Consider the following 26,487-nt stretch of genomic DNA (forward strand, 5'->3'; position numbering starts at 1 on the left):
AATGCTAATGGAAAACCATATTTTATACTCCATTATTTCAATTTCATTCTCTTAAATATCATATCATTTTCACTCTTTCTTTTTTATACTTTGGTATGAACATTTCAGAAAATGTCTCACTTTTTTTTCCACTTTGAAAAGGTGGAAAACATTGTCCCCATGCTCTGTTAGTTTAGGTAACTTGTGTTTTTGCTGTCCAAAACAATAAAAGAAAATGATGTTCTATGACGAAACAGTCAAATCGTAATTTATAGTTAGAAAATTAGATACTTGTCTAAGCATATTAATTTAATATAATTCGGTGTATATATATATTTCTATTGATTAGATACATGAAAAGTTTTTCTATACTAATAGAACCTTACTCTATTTTTTTTAGTATTTGTATTTAATAAATATTTCCATTGAATTATAAATTCATTAATCAAATGTCAAGGAGGAAAAGTGTTTTTCCCTTCAAATTTGGGGTGAAATGTCATTTTTTTCAAATCTTAAGAGAAAAGAATGTAATTACTCTTAATTTATTTAACTAGATAGAATTATTTCATTTGTGAACTTATAAAAATCTTACTCAGAATTCTATCTTAAGTAATAAAACTCGCATTATCCTATCTCAACAAAGACAATTGAAAAAGTAGTAATTAGCCCTATCAAACAAATCCTAAAGTTGACACAAAAATGGACATGCATTTTAGATTTGCATCCAGTATATAAAATCCAAGAAATAAAAATGTAATATAATGCAGAAAGCTGATAATATTTACTTAAACAAAATCACCATTTATAACAGAAATAATAACAACAAAAATACTTTGTTAGTGAAATTAGTAATGCACAAGAAGCAGTCCAACTTTTTTTTTTTGTTCCTGAATAACATGTAATCCACCTTTGTTGTCCCTTACGAGAAATTTAATATGATGTACTTGCATCATGTGTGTGTGACCAATATGATGTACGCGTCCTGAAATGACTGGTAGTTTAATGATCCAAATTAAACTATTATTGTGATACTGTACAATGTAAAATATGCATTGGACATCTATAAAACCATCTACCATTGTTTTCTACTCCTATCCGTGTACAATACCATGTGGCCACCTCTACAGGCAAATAAATGTCTCAGCCATACCTATTGGCATTTAACATAATTATGCAATATCATAAAAGAATATCTCAACTACTACCAAGCATACCAATGTAACCATCAATACAGAAATGGTAGCATGAAAATGAGAATCACTCAGATACAAATTTAAAAAATTATCTAAGTCAGAGGATGAGTGATGTTAATTATGAAATGTATAAGCACTCGGTTGTCTTTGTTGAGCACCACTATCATAATGATGGAGCTGTTTGTTGGGCAATACATAGTTTGGATGGTAAATTCTAGAGCTTGTTGGGAAATATGTGGGAAATTCTGGAGTAGGAGGCTGGGAGGATGTCGTGGTTCACATGAACTCCAACCAACTCTAAGATAAGAGCCCTACGTACGAAGTTATCTGTACCTCCCTATTAATGGGATCCGGAAACAACAACAATGCACTCATGTATTCTGTTGAACCTTTTGTTACTTCATCAAACTTGTGCTCTAGGATACAATGACAAATTTATAAGACTGAGCCATGTCCCCAACATTTTCAGCAAAGAGAGCATCACAAAGTTTACCAGTTGTTTTATCGATCTTACCTATTGTAGTCTCTTTCCCATCACGACGTCTACAACGTGGACGACCAACTGAGCTAGTACTCCTACGTCTACACCTATTGATATCATGACTGTCATCATCAAAACTCTACACCTACTTTCTCAGGTTGCGACTCTAATGGGGTGAGTGAGACGAGGTGCTTTCATCAACTAGATAATTAGTGTCAACCTCAAATAAACTCTACACCTACTTTCCCAAGTATTCACATGTCTTTGATATTACATACACAAAGTTTCACTCAATAGAAACAAGTAGCAAGGAAAACACCCCCTCATCACAAAGGTCACTAACCTAAAACCTCATTCTAAATCAACATATGACAACTGAATCAACGCTAACATACTCCCTAGCAAATTACAACAAAACATCACCATTGTACCTAGGCCCCATCTCTATCCTAATTTCCCCCTTTATATATAACCGTGTGTGTGAGAATTAGGTAATTTCAATTGATGTGCTCGTGTCGAGAGGAAGCCAAAATGTCTTCATTTATACAAAATTATAATTGGTATGCTCCTATACCACATTTGGATATGAATAAAAAGAGAAAGATATCATATATAAAAAACACTTTCATATCCATTTCATATCATAGAGACAACAAAAATTGGAAATAATGGAGAAAAGCCATGTCACTATCTCACTTATCCATTTCTGTTTTCATATGTTAGTGAAAATTTTACCTGCTAGAAACAAAAAAAATTTGGCATATCGAGCTCTCTTACTGCAGACACATTTTCTAACATGATGAAGAAACTGATACTGTCTTAATGGAAATATGTGTCTTAAATTGTTACTCCACAAGCAACAAAACCATTCATTAATCATCCTCCATCAGACATTCCATAAGCACCATTGAATATGCAATAAGAAAATATATAGAAACAAACAAACCCTCTAATTTATAAAGTGCCTGTTTGTTTCAGCTTTCCCACCCCCTAAAAACACTTTTTGAACACCATAAACATATTATGTGCATTTGGTGTGTCTAAAAAACAACTTTTAAAAAAAAGTTGCGATTCCAAATTGTAAAGAGAACACGCATGATATTTATAGGAGCTATTCAGAGCAAATTAAAAAAGCTCATGTGCGTTGATTTATGTATCCGTTAGACTAAGTGTGCAGTTACCAAATTGCCCTTCACTTTACCCTTTGATAAATCTAACTTTACCTTTCTCACGCCAGATTCCTTATTCCTCTCATCTCTCTGCTCTGCACTCTGCCCTCTCTGAAGCTCACTCACACCAAATTCCTCATTCCTTTTATCCGTTTATTTATAACACAATTTTACAAAGGAACCCAATAATATAATCAGAACCAAAAAAAAAAAAAAAAAAAACGATCTAACCCATTTCTACCGCATGTGCAATGGAGAAGAAATCAAGCAACAGTGGGGAGGAAGACAGGCGGCAGTGAAGGCAGAGCAAATCAGCAGACAATGGAGGCGAAAGGCAGAAACGACCGATTAGCAAACCTATCTCTCTATCTTCGTTTGATGAGAATCAAATGGTGTGGTTGTGTGTGTGACCTTTAAGTTTGTGTGTTTTGATGGGATAGAAGGAAAGAAACTTGCAGACGAAGTGGCAAGAGATAGCTGAGAAAGGAAGAAAGAAAATTAAAAAAGAAAGAGGAAGAAAGAGAGCTCTATGTGGAATGTTCAGGAGTGTGGAGGAAGAGCTAGGGGAAAAAAAAAAAAAAAAAATGGTACGTGTGTGGAGGAGAAAAAAAGAGGGGAAAAAAAAGAAGGAAAAAATAAAGGAAGGAAATTCGGATTAAATGAAAAAAAAAAAAGGGAAAAATAAAATAAAGAATAAGAAATTAAAATTGAAAAATGCTATTATAATATTTTCACAATAAATCTTAAGTGGTAGGTTATTATTAGCTAATATTGGTGAGAAAAAAATAAGTTTTTTAGAAAGAGAAAAAAATAATTTTAATAGTACGTTCAAATTAAAATCAATATCAATTATCATAATATTTTCACAATAACTCTTAAATGGTAGGTTATTATTAGCTAATATTGGTGAGAAAAAAATAATTTTTTTAGAAAGAGAAAAAAATAATTGTAATAGTATGTTTATATTAAAATCAACATCAATTATCACAATATTTTCATAATACTTTCACAATAAATCTTAAGTGGTAGGTTATTATTAGTTAATATTGGTGAAAAAATAATAATTTTTTTAGAAAGAGAAAATTTGATTTAAGTATTATGAAGTAGTTGATTTAAGTATGAAATAAACTCCTTTATATATACATTATCCTTTTTAGTAATTTACCACTCAAACCACCATTTTTACAAGTACTAACCAAACACTCAACTTTTTCAAAAATCACTTTTTAACTGCTTTTACCAAACACTCAACTTTTACAAAAACCCCAATCTCATACCGCACTTTTTGAAAACCCCACTTTTTCAAAAAGCCTAATTTCAAAAAGCTGAACCAAACTCACCCAAAGTAAATATCTACTAAAGCAATTTGTAATTAATTTAGGCCAAAAAAATTGTTTGTCCCTAAACTTTAAAAAGTTGAATTTTCATTTCTAAACTATTTCAAGATTTTTTTTTGAATAGTTTAGGGCTGTTTTTTTTTTTTTTTCAATGGTTTAGGAATGAAATAAGATCTTTTTTAAAGTTTAAAAGACAAAAGTGTAAACCTTTCAATAACATAGGAACAAATAAATGGACTTTTCAAGGAATGAAAACAATATTCTAGCCGGTAATTTATAAACCAATAAATCCCCCAAAGCATACAAAACCCATATAAGAATCATTCATTAATCACACACATCAATAGAGATTTCCTTAAAAACAACCCATCGTTTTTTTCAAAATGCATTTAATGCATAGAAAGCTATGAAATGAATTCTCAATAGAGATGCAAAACATAGCTTTATTATTCAGTTTAGTCCTAAGATGTGTTCCACATAAACCCTAAGAAAACTGATATCACAACAGTATAGGTCATTTTGTTCCTGTTCCAAAATTATCAAACCTATCTCTAGGATGCCTGGAGATCCTCTTCAAACATTTTTGGGAATCCTTGAAGAACTGTAGAAACATCAAGTTTGGATTTTTTTTATATGGACATATTCAGAACTAAGACTTGCCCAAAATCGTATAGTTCAAGCTTGTATATGGAAGGAAAGGCAGCATATCAACTTAAGATAGTCAATAGGCAGAGTCATATCATGCAATGATTGGCTTCTTGAATAATATGCTAAATAGGTGCTAGTAGAGTTGATAAAAAATAGTGGTTGCAATTATATTCCACCTCCCACCTGAGCAATAATCAAAAGTTTGCAGTTCATAGGACATTGCAACTGGCTGTAGACCAACAAAAACCATTGAAAAGTTGAACCATTACAAATATTAAAATAAACCGGCATGGACAATTTGTCATTACACTTGGAATAATAGATTAACTAGACCCAAAAACAATATAGATTAATTAGATGCAACAACGTATGTAGCCAATCCTGTAATCTAATCTCTAGATATATATCCATAGTTGCAAACCTACCATGAGCAAGAGAAAGAACATTGAATTATCATATATAAACAGTATAACGCACAAACCTCAATGCTTGGGTTCGCAAATCGATGCTTCTCACTTCTCAGAGCAGTGTACAATACGAAGAGATATTGGAGGATACATTGAGAGAGAGGGACACACCATTAGATGCAGAATTCAACAATGTTGATTCCTCAAAACCATGACAGAATCACCTTTGAAGTTTAAAATGCTACTTATTACAGATACCTGTAGGATCTGCATTCTTGATTATCCAGGGATGCTCTGTTATCTTCTGAAGAGAGAGCCTTTTTGAGGAGTCCTTCACCAGAAGCTGCACATATTTTCAGATTACAGTTTCAAGAATGCAATTATACCTATCAAATGATAGTACTACTTTACACCCAGATATAAATATGAAAACAGCCATGGCCAAACATACCCGAAGAATGAGATCTTTGGCTTCTGTAGAAACACAAGGGGTGGAAGGGAAGCTCAGATCAACCTTCATTATCCTGGTACATCCAAATACAATATAACAAACTAAAAATAACACAACTTATGGCATAATTTTCTTCCAAAGTAATCACACTAAAATTCTAAAACGATTATCTCTACCCTACCTCCTAAATGTTTCACTTTGACTCTCAGCCTCAAATGGAGGGACACCATAAAGGAACTCATAGCAAAGGATACCCAAAGTCCAATTATCAACTGCGTAGTCATGAGCCTTGTTCTCCACCATTTCTGGCGCTAAATAATCCAAAGTTCCACACATTGTGAGTCTCTTGCTTCTTGACTGTACAGACCATCCAAAGTCCGCAATTTTTAGTCGACCCTACATATATATTTATAACTAAGTTAAACAAAAAATCAGTAATTTCTTTTGCACTTCCTCAGTAATAATATTTAATATCAGTCCAAGTTAAGGGACAATATCATTGAATTTTATCAACTAATCATTGACAAATATCTATTAAATATATGTAACAATAGAAGAAGAAAAAGTAAAATATGACTCTGTTTGGAGATTCGTAAAAAATAAAATTTTTAGTGGATGTTAATCAATAGCAAACAGAATGCATCTTGAAGTTGAGCACTAGCACCTGAGGATTCTAAAGAAACTTTTGTTCAAATACAAAAAAGAAACCAACAAGAAAAAAGGAAAGAAAGAGGGATAGAGAGACATTGTACTGTTCATAAGCTCAAGTGTTCAACCTCAGTTGCAATTTCTGCTATGGATTGTGCCAAAAAAATAAATAAAAACATTGTAGGTGTACTCATATTGATAGAAGTATTAAGCTGAGAGGAGTCAAACACATAATTTTGTTCAACTGTGCCCAACCTCAGTTGCAATTTCTGCTTTAGCATTGTACAAAACAAAGTTACATCCAAATAGTCCCTTGATAGATCTATTTACTGTGTAAATAAGTACCATATCGTTATGTCATAGATATTCCCAAGTATAATTGAATTTCAAAAAGATATAATCATGGCCATTTTATTAAAAGAAAAGTAGCATCACAAAATTTGGGTGACTTTTTTGAACCATTAACCCAGAATATTTTGGCATGCAATAACATACAGATAGAAATCCAAAATTGACTTCTTAGAATTTGGGCTAAAGTTGTCAAGTAATAAGCCAGCAAAATGAATAACAGGTTCCTAAGTAAAATTAAAAGGACAAAAAAAAAAGTCATAAGGATTTTTTAAGCATACCTCATGATCTAGCAACAGATTTTCTGGCTTGATGTCTCTATGAATCACATGCTTCTCATGACAATACGCCAACGCTTGCGCAAGACTCATAATATACTAAAATTCACAAGAGGGAAATACCATACATAAGGATCTCTCTGAAATATGGGTACGGTGTATTAAATTTCACAAGCAATAAAGAATTAAACAAAACAAAAGAAAAACCTGTATAACTAAACACAGCAATATAAAGAAATACATAACAATCATGCCCAAAAAGTATACCATATATAATTGAACTGAAGCAAACCACAATGACCCGGAAAATTATTCATACTCCATTAACAATACTCACTACTCACGCATAAACAGTAGTTCTCACTATGAAACATGAGGAGATGCCAGTTGAGCTCCAAGGCTCTTGCCTCTTGGCACACATGGACATGGGTCCTTATGAAAAATAAGCAAATTTTGAAAGTTCCCATTATTGGGTCCTCAAAAAAAAAAAAAATTATATCCAATTTTATCAAATTTCTTCTATTCTTTCCTGAATTTTCTCAGTAACCAAATAGAGAGAGAGGGAATACCGTGGCAGCTTTGTTCTCGGAGAGAAAGCCGCGTTTTCTGAGCTCTCCATAGAGCTCGCCGCCATGAGCATATTCGAGAATCAAGAAAATGCGTTCGGAATCATGGAACCAACCATAGAGTCGAAGTATATTTGGGTGGCGAAGACTGGTTTGAATCTCCATCTCCCTCTTCAATTGGTGTTGGATTTTGTACTTCTCTATTTGCTCCTTGAATATCACCTTCAACGCCACTATGTATTTGCTCTGACCAAAAATTCAACAACAACAACAACAAAAAGTGAGTCAAATTGGGAAATGCTCCCTCTCATTGCTTTAGAAATTGAAAAGGAAGTGTGAAATGTAACAGTACTTTGGCTTCTCTGGCGAGATAGACTCGACCGAACTTTCCTTTGCCGAGTGGTTTGCCGATCTCAAAGTCTTGCAAGGACCATTGCTTCTTATTCGGCTCTTCGATTTGGGTTTGGGATTTCATTGGTTTGCGTTTGGTTTGTTGGGATTTTGGGGGAAAAAAGGGTTTGCACTTTGCAGAGTGTAAGAGAGAGCGCGAGTTTAAAAAGTTCCTCCCCCGGTTTTAAAAAACTGTAAATTTTATTTAAATTGAGAGATAGAATCGGGTGCAAACGGATACAATTGAATCCAATGGTGCCTACAAAAATGAAAAAAACTAAGGACAACGTTTAAAGTATTTGCATTAGTCTTTACAAAACTTGATTTCTATTTTAGCACAAAAATAATTACAGTAAACCCACCTGTAAAATGACCTATTTTCACTTTGCCTGCATGTGGTTTAATCATTTATACTTTACCCACCTAAACTTTAATATGTTACCCATCTGTTACTCACTTCACCATTAGACGTTAAAAAAACACATTTTTATTCAAAATTAGAACATAACACGGATCAAAACACAAACCCACTCTTCCTCACAAGCCCTAGAAATGCGAAAATCCCCGTAGAAACCCCATTCTGCATCTGATATTGAAATAGTGTTGCAAGTGTAAACCTAGACGAGCAACGAGTTGTTCGAGGGACTAAAATCTTGGTAAGAAATCAGTCACTGTTTGGGTTTTTACTTTGGGCTTGTGGTTGTTTTATTGTAGTCAATGGTCAATGTTATATGTAATGGAATGAGAATATTGGTTGTGTTTGTTGATGTTTATGAAAAATGTGACCACTTGCTGTCTGGATTTGTGTTTGTTTATGGGCATTTTGTCTATCGTGGTCATTGTGTCTCATAGTGGACCGAATGGAAAATTTTAGTATTTCTTTTAGTTTCAATTTTAGTGTTTGCGTGTGCTATTTAGTAAAACAAAAACAAAAGCAAAGCAGAAATGTGGTCCCTCTGATGTGTGTATTGCATCTCAAAAGCAAAACAGAAAAATGTTTACTCTTTTGTGTCTATTGTTTACAATTCTTTAATTGTTAATTGTGTATGTGTCAAATGGTAATTTGTTATTGTAGATGGATGATAAGGAAGTGAAATTTAAGGTACATTATGGGGGTACTTTTGTGTGGAACCCTAGTTTAGAATACTTTGGAGGGAAAGTTGAAATCGTGCATAGGGATCCTGATAGGCTTAGTTATTTTGAAATACAAGGTATATGTGAGGAATTAGGGATTGATGAACTGTGTAAGGTTCATTATTTAGGTCCTGGGGGCAATTTGGAGCAAGACTTGAGGCTTATACAAGATGATCAAGATGTGGTGCCCCTGTGCAAGCTTAATGAGGGAGGGCCAAGAGACACTATCATACTGTATGTAGAGAGTGGACATGCTCCCATTACAATTGAAGTTCCCGATGTTGTTGGCGTTGGTGTAAGAGCTGTTGCAGGGGCTGGTGTAGGAGGTGCAAGGGTTGTTGCAGGGGGTGTAGAGGCTGGTGTAAGGGGTGGTGTAGGAGCTGCTACAGGGGGTGATGGTTGTGTGGGCGTAGAGGAGGAGTTTGATTGGTTGAATGAAGGTCTGAAAGGAGAAGACTTTGTTGATGACGTTTTTGGTGAGTCTTCTCCACCTTACATAGTGCTATCTGAGCCTAACACTATTCCAACCATTGATACACCACAACCAACCACTGATACACCTCATCCAAACACTCATACACCTCAGCCTAACACAGATGCACATGGCCCAAGCAATGTTCCTCCTCCAAACATAGATTTAGATGAAGAGTGGGCTAAGCTAGCTTTAGAGGATGATATTGCAAGTTTGGATGGTTTTGATGATAAGCAGAGGCCTGGCAATTTGGAGTTCAATGAGAGGACTGATATGGCAAATGTTAGGTTGGTAAAAAGGATGAAGTTTCCAAACTCCAAAGTGTTTAGGAAGGCTTTGAGGAAGTATGTGATTCAGCATCACATTGATATCAAGTGGAAGTTGAATGAGAAGAAGAAGATTTTTGTACATTGTAAGAATAATTGTGAATGGATGTGTTATGCCTCAATGGTGACTGGAGAGTGCACATTTGATATCAAGACAGTTTATCTTGAGTGTACCTGCCCCCTTACATTTCAAAATGGGCAAGTTACATCAGCCTATGTGGCAAACAAGTATTTTGGAGGATTTTGGTAAGAATCTTAATTGGGAGGTCTCAGGTGTTAAGCACCATGTTATGCAGCAGATTTCAATTGATTTAAGTATTAGTCAGGTGTATAGATCAATGAAGGCAGCTAGGGGATTGATTACTGGGAATGAAGAGGCTTAGTATGGCCTACTTAGAGATTATGCAGAAATGATAAGAATGACAGATGTAGGAAGCAAGGTGATTCTACAAACAGAGATGAAAAATGAGAATGTAGAACCTAAGTTTAAAATGATGTACATTAGGTAAAATTCTCAGAAGGTTGGCTTTCTAGATGGTTGTAGACCCTTTGTTGGGCTAGATGGATGCCACTTGAAGGGGAGGTTTGGTGAGCAATTATTGTTTGCCACTGCCAATGATGGAAATGACAATATATTCCCAGTGGCAATGGCTGTGGTTGAGCAAGAGAACAAGGACAGCTAGATCTAGTTCTTAAAGCAGTTTGCAGATGACATTGGCAGGCTAAAGGAGCTCAATCTGGTATTCATCAGTAACAGGCAGAAGGTATTATCATTACATGCTTACCTTTTTACATGCTTACTTGCTGACATTGAATGTTTACTTGATTACAGGGCCTTCTACTTGTAATAGAGACTTTATTCCCAACTATGGAGCACAGGTATTGTGTGAAGTACATATACAACAACTTTAAGGTTAACCACAAGGGCATGGAGTTGAAGAGACCAATATGTACAAAAGATATATGAAAAAAAAATTTGTGGGACCAACCACTAGATCCAACTATTGGTGCTTCTTCCTTGGATCCCCCCTCACAAGCAGAGACCTCCTCATAGGATTTGACCAAAGTGGGTCCCACAATTTTTTTTTTTTTTTGTACCCATAAAAAATTGGTTACTGAATTCTACAATTTAGTAAAAGCTCAAAGGATAATGCTTTCAGAAAAGAAAATGGTCATAGGAGTATCCTGCAAGCATGGAGTTGTAGCCATTTTTGTGAATCGTGAGAAACCAGAAGACTACACCTATCCATGCTACTACAAGGATGCTTTTGTGGAGACATACAAGACCAACTGTGGTGGGAGAGGCAGGGGCAGTAAACGAAGATTAATTTAAGACACTTTTGTTGCTATGTATTAGGATTATGTAGTATTAGGGTTTTATGTAGTTTGTAGACAATGGCAGGGCAGACACTGTTGGGATTTGTAGACAATGGCAAGACACTTTTTTATATAGCTATTCAAACACTTTTTGTACTTTTGTAAGTTTTTTAAACAATGGGCAGGTGCAACTGTTTTGGTTGTTGTACCAAATGCCTTATATTTACTGGTGGTTGATGAAAGACTATTCAATGATACCTTAATTATGTATACAATTTCCCAACTTAATGACAGGTGTTCAGAATTATTATTCTAATTATTGCAGTTGCTCATATATGAGTTTGTTTATGTGTGCAGCTGTATGTGTTGAATAACAGGTGAATGTGTTGAATAACAGGTTTGTATGTGCATTTGTTGTCTTTTCTTGCAAGTTGACAGATAGTTGTCATACACTTTAAACTTTAAACAATTCACTTTCATCACAATTATCTTCACACAATGCACTTTATGCACAATCCTGGCACAACTCACATTATCCAACAAAACACCAACACCAACAGCTCACAAGTAGCCAAGTCACTTTAAAAAAAAATACCAACAACATCTAACATAAATAACACTTTATCTTAAAAAGGCTTATATTATTAAGTAGCTTCAACCCAACAACATCTACCATTTTACATAGTTCTCATTCTCAAAAAAATCTTACATAGTTCTATTACAATACAATTAAGGACTAGTTTATATTACAACCCACTAGGTAGACTCAATCTCATCATTCCAACACTCTCACTTGAGCCAAAACATGAAAACAACATTACCAAAAAAAAAAAAACCCATGACAAAATTAGAGCAATTTTGCACTTTCTCTCTTGCTCTAAAACTCTCACTGCTATCTCCTTGGCTTGAACATAAGAAGCTCAAAACTTTCTCTCCCTATCAGTGGCTTTGCTGCCCTGTCTTAAGCAATTTCTGTCATTTGGGTAGCTTCTGCTACTGTCTGAGTAGCTGCTCTTTCCCTTTCATGTGCAAGTTACTGCTCACTCCGATGTAAATCTAGCTTTTGTTGCACCAAATGGGCAACTTCATTTTCATGCATACAAGTGGGATTATCAATCCAATTAAAGAAAGTGCACTTGGGACCAACCAGTTCATAAATTGAATTGAACACATCACATTCCAATCTCACGTGAATCAACTAGATTAAGTAAAAAGTATACTTACCTTATATCGACTATAACCTGAAACCTTCTCCCTAAATTATCCACTGTCAGACTTGTTCTCAGCACACAAGTCTCATATGTACACATATGCCCACTTGAACCTGACTAATTTCCACTAGAAGAAGACATCGATTATCAACTTCCTGTGAATCAAAGCTACCATTAAAACTTGATGCCCCAACCCACATAAAGCAGAAACGTCGTACCTGGTGATGATCTATCTTCGAATATTCAATGCCTTAAGACAACCCACAGACAGAACCTCACCCTCACATGAAAGCACGATCAGAAAAATCAAAACCCCAGCTCAATACAAGGGTTTTTTCGCATTTCTAGGGCTTGTGAGGAAAAGAAAAGTGGGTTCGTGTTTTGATTCGTATTATGTTCTAATTTTAAATAAAAATGTGTTTTTCTAATGTTTGAGGGCGAGGTGGGTAACGGATGGGTAATGGATTGAAGTTCAGGTGGGTAAAGTGTAAATGATTAAACCATAGGTAGATAAAGTGAAAACGGGTCATACTACATGTGGGTTTACTGTAATTATCCTTTTAGCATAAGAACCCACTTTTTTTATTTTATACAATCATTTTTTCAAAACACTCACATCAGATTATCTCTTATATACTCTTCTTTATTTATACCTATACTATTTTTTAAAGGACTTCTTCTTTTTGGATTCCTCATTTATTAGTTCAAAAATGCTCTTATACCCCTATGTTTAAGTAGAGATAAAACTACAGGACAATCTGGTAAAAATGCAACTCTAACTCCCACTAAAACATTGCCTAAAAAATAAGACAACTTTCCTCTTAATTTTCAAATTACTTTATCCACTGATAAATTAGATTTTTAAAATAAAAATCATATATGTAAAATAAATAAATAAAACACAGTTTTTTCCTATAAAATAGGACCACTAAAAAAAAAGTTTCATCTCCTGTTAATTTTCAAATTACTTTATCCACTTAAAAATTAGATTTTCAAAATAAAAATTATATATATAAATTGTTTTTAAAAAAAACAAAGTTTTTTTTCTACAAAATTAAAAAAAATCTCATTGCACGCGCTTTGCTCGTGTGATGAGGCTAGTTTAAATAATCATTTGATTCATTTTATTATCTATATTATTATTGAATGGGTCTCTCTTCTTTGGATTTCTCATTTTGGATGCCCAAAGTACCCTCATCTTATTCACTTACATGTTTAAACCAATGATGATAAATGTGTAAAAAAAAACTGCCAATTATTGTCCCAAATTTTAGTTTTTCAAAAAGAAAACTACCAATTATTTAGTATGTTCAATTTAAGATAACTGTGAATTACTATCTTAACTCCCACAAACAAAAATGCCTAGAAAAAGGGAGCCCACTCTCCTAGACATAAACACAAATTTAATGAATAGTGCACTCTCCTAATTCTTCAGTTTTCTTCCGAAAAAAAGAAAAAAAAGATAGATAGATCTTCACTTTTGACAAAAATTTCCTCATTCTCTTCCATGTTGGCCGTCCTTATTTCCTCTTCATTAGATTAATGGTCACTACAATGGTGGTGGGTGTTTTGATCCAATTTTTTTCTACATATTTTTTAGAAATTGTCTATTGGCATTGCTGTTTTTGGGAATTTCAAATAACAAGAGATCAATGTGACAAAGGTATGTTATATTTTGTCAAATTTCTAAGCTGTGGTGGGTCTCTTATCCTATTAACACATATCTCCTTTGCACGTCCAGTCCATTGGTGAGGTGTTGGTTGTGTAACCATGATTCTATTGTTTGGAATTGTTTGATAGTTGTCCTAATTGTTACTGTGTTTTTTGATGCAACCACGCAGAACATGCTTGATGATACATCAAGAAGGGAATTACCAGGGCTACTAAGGTAATTTACTACTTATTGTATGAATTCGCCTTATTTACAATGTTGTTTGATGTTGAATGCTGTGACTGTTTGATAGTAAAATAATATTATTTTGTAAATTTGGAATCTATTTTTTTTTTCTGTCTTTTATTTTTGTTAAATAAAAAGTATCCAAGATCCACGTTTGTTTTTGTTTGGGTATTGTATTCGGTGTTGTTTTAATTTTAATTTTATTTTATTTAAAATCTCCTTGCTGCTATTCTGCTTCTTCTGCTCACAACCATACAAACTCTATGGCCTGTAAAGTCCATCTAGATATGGATCACTTTATCTTTTCTTTTCAGCTGTTACCCTTTTGAATAAGAGGTTAACTTATGATTATTCTTATCAGTAGGAAGTCTTTTGAGTGTGTGTAGTAAGTGACTAATTTTTAGGATTAAAACAGTACATGTAGTTATTCACAAATGTGTATTGTTTTTAAACTTTGAATTTGAAAAAAAAAAAAAAAAAAGGGTGGCATGGTAGTGTTTTTTGGATAGAACGTGGGATTTAAAAAAAAATAGTTTAATTCAAATTTTTAAACATGTACTTTTTTAACTTTTTATTATGGATGTGTACTACATTACTAGATTTTTGGATTAAAACACTACATTTTAGGATTAAATTCAACTTGATCACTGTCATAAATAAATACTAGCATGTGAGCATGCGCTTTCTTCTATTTTTTGAGTAAGGGTTAATTTAGAGCATTTATTATAATTTGGGATTATTACATTTTTCAATTACAAAAAAACCTAGGGTTGTGATGCGTATTATGTGTGATGAAATAATTTTTCATCACACTTCTAGGTTTTTTTTTTTTTTTTTTTTTTTGTGATTGAAAAACGTAGTAATCCCAAATTATAATAAATGCTCTAAACTAACCTTTACCCAAAAAATATAAGAGTCTCTGAGCTCGCGCTAGTTATTATTATTATTTCACTCTCTCTAAAGTTAACTCTCACTTCTCACTTCTCTAGACCACACTCATCCTGCCGCCTTCCTCTCTTCCTAAACCTCTTTCTCAACCGTTGTTGCTACTTTTTGTTGCTGCCGCCGCTGCTACTTCTTCTTCTCGTATCCCAAACCAAAACCACATCATCATCATCTTCTTCTTATTCTTCTTCTATAAACTGCCCCGCAAAATAACACAAATCAAAACTACAATTAAACTAAACACAAGTTTACAAGAAAGACAGTAGCATCTCAAACTTGACACAACCTCACCGCCTCCAGCATCACACCATCACCAAGCAAGCCCTAGTTGCTGCAACCCATTACTGGCACCTCCGATTCCTTCCCACTTGATGTCGCACCGCCATGGTTCTCATTTGATTTAATATGGGTTTTGGTTAATTTTGGGTTTTGATTTTATCTAGGTTTTGCTTGGTTCTATAATGGGTTATTGTTAATTTTAGTTTTGGGGTTTTTTTATTTGGGTAATACTTCCTTGACCAATGGTTGAGGCTGGGTCATGCGGTGGTTTAGTTGTTGGGTTGGCCTTAGGTTACAACCTTATTTAATAAAATAAATATTACTTCATATTTTTGAAAATCTAACCGTTGAATTGCATGTTCTTTGTACTTTTACTACACATGTCAAATTTTGTGTTAATCAGATGTTATTTACTATATGATCTAAAAACTTATATTTTATGCATGATTTTATAATACAAAAACTTGTAATTTAAATAATTTATTAATGACATAACTATTGATATTTAATTTTTTAGAAATTTTGCAACCACGGAGGATATAAGAAAAAGATGTAATCCAATGGTGGATTTGTCAAAATTTACTTTCAATTAAAAGATATTGAGTAAGGTTGTAGCCTAAGACCACAACTAATTTTATAACTAAACTTTGTCCTAATAAAAAGATACATGATAGATTTTCAAAATTCACATCTAATAAAAATATATAGAAGAAATTTGAAGGGTTTATCCCCAAATTAGTTTGGAGATAAATCTTTTCCTTCAAATAGTTTAGTTAAACTCTTGTCTTTATAACAACATTTTTTTTTTGGGGACAAATGACGATATTTAAACCTCTTTAAGTATTAGACTATTTTCTCGGGTATATGTAGTCTCTGTCCTACACAAAATAGGTTGTTACAAGGACCAATTCCTTTAGGATGAGCCCAAAATACTGGCAAGAGGTTTTGAACTTAAATCTTATAGATATCATGATCCTTTAATTCCAAACACTTGGTACTAAGTGCTAAAAAAATGTTTCAAAAATGTTAGTGATGAGAGAATAATCAAGAAGTAGTTCAAAATTACACCATTTAAGTTTGAATTAATTGTCATTTGGTCTTTAGATGTTTATTTTTGTGATTTTCATCCCTAAAGTTCACATTCACTGCCAACCTTTATCATTTCGTCCATAAATATTCATTAACCATTAAAATAAACATTTTTAACACTAAAATCTATTAAAAATTTGTTAAATTAAAAATAAAATGTAAAATTAAAAAACAATAATACAAAATCATCCATAGTCAAACCTACTCCCCATTGCACGATCTCTTCCTTCGCCCCTCCTCTTTTATTTATCAACAAATTCATTTGGGGTGAGATTTCCATTGAAATTGGGGATCTCAACTTTAATAGTGTTTTCCCACTTTGAGTCATGCCTTTCTATGGGTTGGTTGTATTGATGTAGACTATCAACTTATTGAGCTTTACGCCTATGATCATTGAAGGAAAAATTCTAGTTTTGCATCTCATGCAAAACCCACAGCGGAAGCAACGAACTAGGGTCTATTTCATTCATGATTGATAACGTGCACAATGTAAATTTCAGAATTTAAGAACAAGATGACGTACTTTGGTGTGGAGAAATTCAATGCAAAGATTAGAAGCACTTGGGAACACTTTTAATCTTCACTCCAATTCCACTTTACGCCCAAGATGTGTGGTCTCTCAATCAGTTTTCAAGGGAGAATGAAAATGTGTCTCACACTCTCTCACACACCGTTTTTTTTTTTCAAATCTTTTCTAATAAAAATTCTGTATGTTTCTCCCTTTATAACTAACTGATTATCTAATTGGGCTGACCTATTGGGCCTTTCCAATTGGGTTTTAGTGTGTGGCTTGGAGTGGGACCAAAATGGACTAATAAGACTCTAGCTCCAATGGGCCTTGGGCTTTTCCGTCAACTCTTGACAAGTCCAAAGTTACCATTAATTATATTTAATACCACTATATAAATATAATTGCACTCTAGGCCTTATTAATAAATTATATCCCAAGACTTTATTTTACACGTAACCCCTTCATAAAATATTCGTAGTAACACAAAGTCATAAATATAGATTGCCACTTTGTAAATTACATCTTATCCTTGAGTACCCGGTTTAATTCTTTAAAGTTATTTATTATATATTTATGAAATCCAATTTCATAAATATATACTTTAGTAATTTCTTACTAAAGTGGTTAGACCTAACTCTCTGAATAACTGAACCATTAAACTTATCTCAAGGGAATATTTTATATCTCCATCAAGAGACTATGAATTCCATCTTGAGAATATATGTTCCATCAACACTAAATGTGGCTGCCCAACATACTGAGGTTTTGACCGTCACTTCAGATCTCACTCCTGATATATCAAAGCAACCTACACTTCATGATCAGGTCCATTATTCTCTCAGGATTAAGAGTTCATGCAAATAGAAATCGTGAGATTTATTATTCATTTGACAGTCATTAGGAGAATAATAAATCTCATAGCGGTCCTGTTCAATATGTCTTAAATCTTAAAACATATCAACATATCAACATATCAACTAGAAGTCTCCACTTCCATGATCAAGACAAATCATCTTAGTTGACACGTTATAGTCTTCGCAGATAAAATGCCCAATTTCATCACCGACTACGAACTATAAATTTTGAGTTTACAAAGAACTTGTGATTTACATCTTCTGTGACTTTTCACATAAATCACATACAATGCATCTCATGGACTATATGATAATGTCCCATATTCATGTTACCATTATTTTAGAAAATAATAAAATAACTTTATCAATCACAATATTAAGTCATACATCATGTCATACATAATGTCATACATAATATCATACATAGCATCATATAATAGGATTTAAGGGCACAAATCCTAATAGTCACTCCTACAACTAGGAGTAGCCATTCACTAGATCATGATGATCAACAATTTAATCTATCTTTAATGGTCCATTTGGATTGAGGGGAGGAAGGGGGAGTAGAGTAGAGTTGACCGAAAAATAGGCCATTTGTTCGCCAATTCTACTCTACTCTTCTTCATTTTCCCTTCCTCCCTCTCAATCCAAATAGGCCTAAACTTATCCAATTTCATTGACTTGGTGATTTCAAGCATTGTTATGCTACATGTGATGAGGTACTTATGTTCCATCTTTTAAACAGACACATTTCGTTGTCTTTAAATTCGATTTTCTCTTTCTAGTTGTGCCATGAGAACAGGTTGTAAGTTTCTAGTTAGAGCACTTGTAGCAGTGAAGCTAAATAGTTATATAACTATTTTAGCTCCACCAAAACACAAAAATCAGCGATGCAATAAAATGTATTTTTTAGCTATAAAATGTATTTTTTTTTTATCTTCTATAGATGTGCACTATAGCTAAGAGCTAAAAAAAATAGTTTTTTATTTTCACTTCCTATTAAAATATTATTTATTTGTTTTTTTTTTCTTCTTTTTTCCTTTTCCATTCAGAATTCTCAACTCTCACCTCTCTCTCAACTTCCTCTCACTGCTGCCAGCTCACCCCCACGCTGTCGACCCACGCCACCGGCTCATGGCGCAGACCCACGCCGCCAACCCATCTCGCCCTTACTTAGTTGTTGTTGTTGATGTTGTTGTTGTTGTTGTTATTGTTTTTTTTTTTTTTTTTTTTTTTTTTTTCTTGCTGTGGTTGTGGCGTGGTGGTGGTTGTGGTTGTGTGGGTAGATCGGCGTCGGTGGATGGCTGGGTTCGTCGGCATCAGTGGGCTGTGGGTGGTTTGTGGGTAGATCGGTACGTTTGTGGCAGTGGCTCGGGTGGGTTTCGTGGTGGTGGGTGTGGGTGTTGCTTGGTGGGTCTGGTGGATGTGGGCTTGGTTGATTTTTTTTTTCTTTGTTGTGGGCTATGGTGGTGGCGGTGGTGGTGGTGGTGGTTGTGTGTGTGGCTGTGATGGTTGTGTGCAGTGGTTGTGTGTAATGGATGTATTATTTTATTCTAGAGATATATTATTTTATTATAGTAGATATATTATTTTATTGTGATGTTTATATTATTTTATTGTGATGTTTATATTATTTTATTGTGTTGAAAGCTAAAATAGATCCACTGCTGCAGCATATGTGTAAGTAAATTAGATAAAGTAACTTTTTGTGATGCCAAATAGCTAAATTTTTAGTTTCACTACCGTGGATGCTCTTAGATGTTGTTTAGGGGTTCTTGCAAGAGTTTGTATTTAGTCTTGGTGTTTTAGATTAGGATAGGTTAGTGGAAATGAAGTTCTTGGATTTTCGGATGAAGATTGCTACAAGATTTCTATTTTGATTTTTTTTGTGTGCGCATAATTTCAACTTGTAGGTTTTATTTGTGCACTCAAGTATAGTTTGTGAGATCAATTAGGTATGAGAACATGCACGAGATAGGAAAAGGTAACAAGGAAGGATAAGGACTGGTAAAAAGGATTTTTTGAAGTTGGAAAGTTGAAGTACTAGATTATGCAAATTAGAATTTCCAATCTATTGGAAAAGTAAAAGTGAGAAGAATGAGGCGCTTTGACTGGGATTTTGTGACGGAACTAAAATATTTTGATGGTGGACTTACAAGTGAAATGTTGAAATTTAGTTGTTGGGGTTGGATGCTTCAAGCTTGAAATTGTTTTTGCGTAACCTAAAATTTAATAGGAAGAAGTTTTTATAGTGGCTAAAACTTTGATGAAATGATTTCCCTTCAACTTAAGAAGAAGGATCAAATCATATGCTTTGATACTAAATGATGCATGGAAATTAATACGTGCCTTTTCTAGAGAGTTCACAACTCAATCTAAACTTAAATATGAAATTTTGAAATTTACAAACAATATCTCCTTTTGCAATACAGATAAATATATGGATATTTATACCTTAGGAGTTAATTATTGGTGATATGATTATTCATAACTAACTCACATTTATCACACTTGAATACAATTGTAACATATTAATCACTTGCTAAATTTAATAAAACACGTGGCTTTTACTTCTAATAACTTTCTAATAACTTTCTAAATGTACATGTGCCAATAATTAATTTCCCCTCAAATTTTCAAATGCTACAACAACATGATACATATAGATTTAGCCATAGAGTAATGCCACATGCACACAAAATTTGATGACTTTTTTTCTACACCCGCTGAGTTGATAAACTTTTATGGGTTCTCATCTAAAACTTACCACCATTAACATTATTTTTTAACCTACTATTAACAATTTGCCATATCAGCAAATGTCAAATTTTCCGTGTCTCTAGACTTTGTCTTTAGCTATAATAAGCTAATAACCATACAACACATGAAATTCATTCACTTTACTGCCCTTGTGCCATGTCACTGATGTTGTATTAATCTATGTTATGGCTCTTATGGGTTATACTCCTACGTTTTTTAAAATAAAATTAAAAATTTTAAGCATCAAGTATCTACATTAACATTAGTTATTCAAAATTTATTTTTATCAAATCCCATTTTTTATTGTAATTAAATTCAAAGAGTCAATGAAGAAGATAAGATCATCCAAACTACTATAGTATTAAGCCAAATAATGGTTTTTTATTTTATTTTAAATATAGTAAGATTATTAGTAAGAGGTTTATAGTAATGTTATTTAAGTTTTATCAAAAAATATATGTAAGTGAAAACGTGATATAATGATTAAACAACAGTTACCTTCCCTGCATTAACCTTTAAAAATATGAAGGGTTAAAATCTGAAATATTGGCTCACAATTCACAAGTCGCAAACGAGATTATTCTGTACACGTAATAGTTGAAATACACGTATCTGTAAATAAGAACCCTTCAACCTCGAAAGTCCGAATGTAGGAATAAGAAATAGAATCGAAGTTTCTACATTTTGGTGGCAAGTCACCGACTCAGCCTAGAAACTCCACCGAAATTTCTCGAACTCACCAGCACCAATCAACCAGACCCCTTCACTTTCTTTCCCATCTTATTATACATCCATCCTCTCACTTCCTCTCTTCTCCAACCCCAAAAGCCAACCATTTCTCATTTCCTCTTCTTTTCTAATCTTCTATATTTTTGGTTCAGGCAATTTCACAAACACACACTTGGTGCGAGATGGCTGAAGACGGTGCCGTCACGCTCTACAATAGCATCGCCATCACAGACGCCAAGACAAGCCCATTTTCCCTCAAGGCTGGGCTAACTCAAATACTACGCGGCGGAGCCATCGTCGAAGTCACAAACGCCGAACATGCCAAGATCGCCGAACAAGCTGGTGCATGTTGTCTCATTGTCTCGGACCCATCTCAACAAGGCATCTCTCGCATGCCAGACCCGTCCCTCATCAAGGAAATCAAGCGCGTCGTTTCGATCCCCATAATGGTCAGAGCCCGCGTCGGCCATTTCGTTGAGGCCCAGATTCTTGAAGCCATTGGGGTCGATTACATCGACGAGAGCGAAGCTATTGCTCTTGCAGACGAGGACAATTTCATCAACAAGCACAACTTTCGTTGCCCATTTGTTTGTGGGTGTGAGAACCTCGGAGAAGCGTTGAGCAGAGTAAGAGAAGGTGCGGCTATGATAAGGATTCAAGGGGATTTATCTGGGTCTGGAAACGTAGCCAAAACCGTCAAGAATGTGAGGGCTGTAATGGGTCAGATAAGGATCTTGAATAACATGGATGAAGACGAAGTTTTCGCCTTTTCGAAGACCATAAGGGCACCCTATGATCTCGTGGCTCAAGCCAAGCAAATGGGTAGGCTGCCAGTGGTTCAGTTTGCCGCCGGAGGGATCGTGACTCCGGCCGATGCGGCGCTGATGATGCAATTAGGCTGCGATGGCGTGTTCTTGGAGCCTGAGATTTTCAATTGTTCGGATCCGTATAAGCGTGTTCGGGGCATAATTCAAGCTGTTAGGCATTACAATGATCCACATGTGTTGGTGGAGACTAGCTCTGGTTTGGAGGATAGCAATGCTAATCTGAATCTCAGTGAGGACAGGATCGAGCAGTTTGCACATGAAAGTGCTTAGTGGGCTCAAGAATCATTGTAATGTATCACTTTTGTCTGTTTCTGAGCTCAGCATGTGGGGTTGGTGTTTTTTGTGTTGTAGGATAATATGTTGTTGAGCATATGAGTCTCTTTGGTTTTGGTACTAATATGATGTAGAGGGTACTAGCCACTAGGTCTGTCTTGTTGTTTTGCTCATCACTGTAACCATGAATCTGATGTGAATGCTATATGTTGCATCTGATTCTGTGGAAGTATAGAAATGAATTGATCTCGTTGGTTATTCAGCTTGTCAAAATCTTGAGGACTGATAATATGTCTGTGAACAAGATAAAACCAATAGCCAATCTTGCAAGAAAAGCCAAGTTACCAAAAAGAATCAATGGTTACTAAATTCAATATGAGCACAGAGTCGTTAAATTGGTGACAGATTTTTCACTTTTTCTGTAACTTTTTCCCCCCGTAGTATACTTTGTGTTTCTTTAATTTAGATGTTGATGTCTTTGAAGAGATACATGAATTGTGCAATGATTATTACATACGGTCCATAATTGATCGTTACTACAGCCTCTCCCCCACCCAAAAAAAGAAGATATTTTTGCCATTTTTTCCTTTAACTTTGAAATGCAGAAGACTATATTGAATATTTTCAAAGCAACAACAAGAACTTATTATTACAAATGTATTAAACACAAACCTTTGTTTGTTGGCTTTCACATTGGGAAAATGTGAAGGAAAAAATCCTGGGGATTGAGTTTATAATAGTTGCTGCTCTGTTTATTTTCTTTTGAATGAAAAATGAGATAATTTATTTATACAATCACAAAATTAACAGGGTGGGTTGTTATAGGATCTTTATCTTTGAAGAAAAGACAGATTTCTACTTATCAAAAAAGAAAAGAAAAGACAAATTTCTGCAATTCTTTAACTATTAGTCAGCCATTAGCTCCACCCTCAACCTCTACTGAAGTATTTGATATGCATTTCTTTCTCCAATTCTTCTATGTTATGCATAGTGTCAATCTCAATCTATACAATATATAAAATTGTTGAGCCTGAGAGGGGAGGGGGGAAATTGTATATGGGACTCTAGAGCATTTCATTGCGGGGGCCATGAGGTCCTTGCAAAGTAGCTTGTTTTGAATTACTCAAGTCCACACAGGCCACCAAATTTAGATCTTTATCTTTGAATATAAGAAAAGTTTCTGCATTTCTATAACTATTTGTCAGCCACTAACCACACCTTTAATATTCATCACACAATTCCTTCCCTCATTTCTCCAATACTATATGTTATGGATAGTGTCAATCTCAATCTTTATATAAAATCTGTTGAGCCTTCCTATGGTTGTGCCATGTTGGGTCTGACCTTTTTCTCTATTTCATAATGCAGACATAACTCTCTTTCTCTCTCTATTGGTTTCACTTTTAAGCAATGGGCGTTTCTGAATTTATGTCCTTTTAGCTGTACAAGAGCATTGCCTCCCAGTTGCTCCTAAATTTCTGTTTACATAATAAATTGCTGTGAAAGATTACGGTCATTGATGGTTATGTGCTATAACTGAGAGTTTCAGTTGACAGTTAATTTTATGAAGGATTGGATAATCAGAAGGTCGGTTACACAGTATTTTGGAGAAGTTTTTGTTGAATTTAATGGAATTAGAGAGTTGGAACTTAGAAGATGGTGTTTTTGTTTATTTTCCTCAATTCCAGCACTTTGCAATAGATGGAGCTGATTGTTCCTTGCTAGAACTTGGTTTGTGTTCTGAGTAAGTTGGAGAAGGCTTTTAACACACCTTTCAATTCATTGCCAAGAGGTCATAGCATCAATTCTTTTTTTAATAATTTTTTGCTAGGTGTATGAAAAAAGGTCTCCAAGAGGAACTATGACTTCTATTTCTCATCTAACCTGTCTTCTTTTGTTCTGTACATATAAATCTCCTCACGTTGCAGCCAAAAGGGTAGTTTTGTTCAGGCACTGTTTTTGGGCAAAAATTTTGGAAATTGTTTGCATGTGCTTTGGTTTCTTTTTGAGTTCGGCTTTTAGTGAAAGTAATTCCAATGTTAGTTATTGCGAATTTGGGATTCAACGATAATATAAGGCCGTTTTATATCTTGGTTCTTTTGAATTTGAATTGGCTAGTTGTTTATGTTCTGCATATGACAGACCAATATGCTTATTTAATGGTAGAATCCAAAGGTGTTTGGCTAGCCCTCCAATTAATTTTGAAATCCAAGGGCCTTGTGTGAGTCTATAGAGGGATTGGTGCAGGACCTGCCCATGCCATGTATTTTTTGGTTTATGAGATATATAAGAAGGTTTTCTCTAGTGGCAACCTGAATAATTTGACAATAGTCACCGTCTCGGCTGTGTCCGCAATGGTGACAAGTGATGTGGAGTTTACCCTTATAAATATGGTGAAGCGGAGAGTACAATTTAATAATATTTTTTATAAGGGGGGTGTGGGATTGTGCGCATAGAGTGTCGAGGAAGGGTTTGTAGCATATAGGAACATGGTGTTGATGAATGCACCATTTACCACAGTGCATTCTGCAACCTATGAGGCTTCCAAGAGGAGTTTGAAGGAGATTTCGCCAGAGTGTGAACGATAAGTGGTTGGTTGGGAATGCCACTGCTGGGGCAGCAATTGGGCCTTGGCTGCTGCTGTGACAACACCTCTTCATGTGGGTCAAAACCCAATTGTAGTGTCAGGTATAATAATCTTTTTATAGTATAACTCTGAAAAGTTCTTGCATGTTTGTTCCACTTAGTATATATATCTTAGAGTGTTGGTATTGGTGAAATTATTTCATCTTAATAGAGTTGGAATTGAGGTAGGAACCCAACAATGATGCAGAAGCTCACTCTGCTTTTAGCTTAGAAACGAACTGTAATGTGAAAAGATATTTGTTACAAAAAATTATGTATGCTACCCAACTCAAGCTACTCATTGTAGTTGATATCACCTTTCCAATCATGGATTCTGCATTGATCTCCATTGGGAATGGATTACAATTTCTTACTTTCATCATTTTCTGAATCCATTTTTTTGTGCATAGGTTGCTATAATCTTTTGATTGGTAAGTTGCATGAACCTGGTGGGTCTTGAACCTACAATCTTAAACTCCACCTTGCTCTTACAAGGGAAGGAGGTGTCATTTAAGCTAAAGCTCCTGGTAAGTGTCTTTCACCCAAAGCAACATGTTCCGAGTTGGAATCCTAGACCCCACAGAAGTTGGAGTTTTGTTCATTGGGTAGGACCTTTATAAGTTATCCTTTTTAGGAATTGGGCCGCACTGTTGCCCTGAAAGAGTGGTTTGTAACTTTGTATCAGAATTTTAGGTGTTGCAATAACATTAAGTTCAACTGCCAACCAAATAATTTATATTAGATTTGTATTTTTTCATTTGTGAAGATTTTTTTCAAAATGCTGGAGCAAAATTTCCATATTTAACTTTATATTCATGACTAAGCAGTAGTACTCTCCCCTCCTTTGTGAAGAAGCTTGGAACAAAAAGAATTAGAGTAGAAGATAGACACTGGATGTCCTCACAAAAGTATTGATTCCATGTCACAGAGAATTACTTAACATAAAGACGGCCAATAGATATCCATTTGTATTCAGCAAAAACTGAAAAATAGATCTCATTTGTATTATTGGAATGGGAAGTTTATATGAATAATAAAAAAAGGAAATGGAAACTTTATAGTTAAACTGCCAACTGGTCCCTTTAATTGATACACGAGTTTCTAACTCCACTTAACCCTGCTTTTGCTAGATGTTACAGTCTCCAGAACTGATTAGAATGCATCTCATGAATTTTGACTGTATTTACTGTGTTTGGTGCTTCTTATTCAACTTACTGTTCCTATCTGTTGATGCTTATCTGGTGATAGTGCTCCTGAGGGTGCCATTGTATTTGGTCATGCATTCCTGCTTAATTTTGAACAGTTCCCTTCAATCACATTATAGGGAAAAATGAATACTCGGA

The 26,487-nt window shown here is 34.5% G+C and overlaps 2 protein-coding genes and 1 pseudogene across 2 annotated transcripts; 2 read left to right on the forward strand and 1 right to left on the reverse strand.

The window, feature by feature from the left end:
- Nucleotides 1-5,234: 5,234 nt before the first annotated feature.
- On the reverse strand, nucleotides 5,235-8,062 carry LOC142636593 (serine/threonine-protein kinase Aurora-3-like). The gene is made up of 6 exons (XM_075810857.1): nucleotides 7,858-8,062; nucleotides 7,509-7,751; nucleotides 6,943-7,038; nucleotides 5,847-6,061; nucleotides 5,666-5,738; nucleotides 5,235-5,557 (listed from the first exon to the last, which is right to left on the reverse strand). Exons 1-6 carry the CDS (start codon nucleotides 7,978-7,980, stop codon nucleotides 5,456-5,458), a joined length of 852 nt encoding a protein of 283 aa, XP_075666972.1. The 5' UTR covers nucleotides 7,981-8,062; the 3' UTR covers nucleotides 5,235-5,455.
- A 13,200-nt stretch (nucleotides 8,063-21,262) lies between these two features.
- LOC142636637 (pyridoxal 5'-phosphate synthase-like subunit PDX1.2) lies at nucleotides 21,263-22,777 on the forward strand. The gene is made up of 2 exons (XM_075810910.1): nucleotides 21,263-21,380; nucleotides 21,572-22,777. Exon 2 carries the CDS (start codon nucleotides 21,602-21,604, stop codon nucleotides 22,514-22,516), a length of 915 nt encoding a protein of 304 aa, XP_075667025.1. The 5' UTR covers nucleotides 21,263-21,380; nucleotides 21,572-21,601; the 3' UTR covers nucleotides 22,517-22,777.
- Nucleotides 22,778-22,931: 154 nt separating this feature from the next.
- LOC142634868 (uncharacterized) lies at nucleotides 22,932-25,604 on the forward strand (annotated as a pseudogene).
- Nucleotides 25,605-26,487: the final 883 nt, after the last annotated feature.

This window comes from Castanea sativa, chromosome 5 (genome assembly GCF_040712315.1).
Source record: "Castanea sativa cultivar Marrone di Chiusa Pesio chromosome 5, ASM4071231v1".
NCBI classification, from domain to species: domain Eukaryota; kingdom Viridiplantae; phylum Streptophyta; class Magnoliopsida; order Fagales; family Fagaceae; genus Castanea; species Castanea sativa.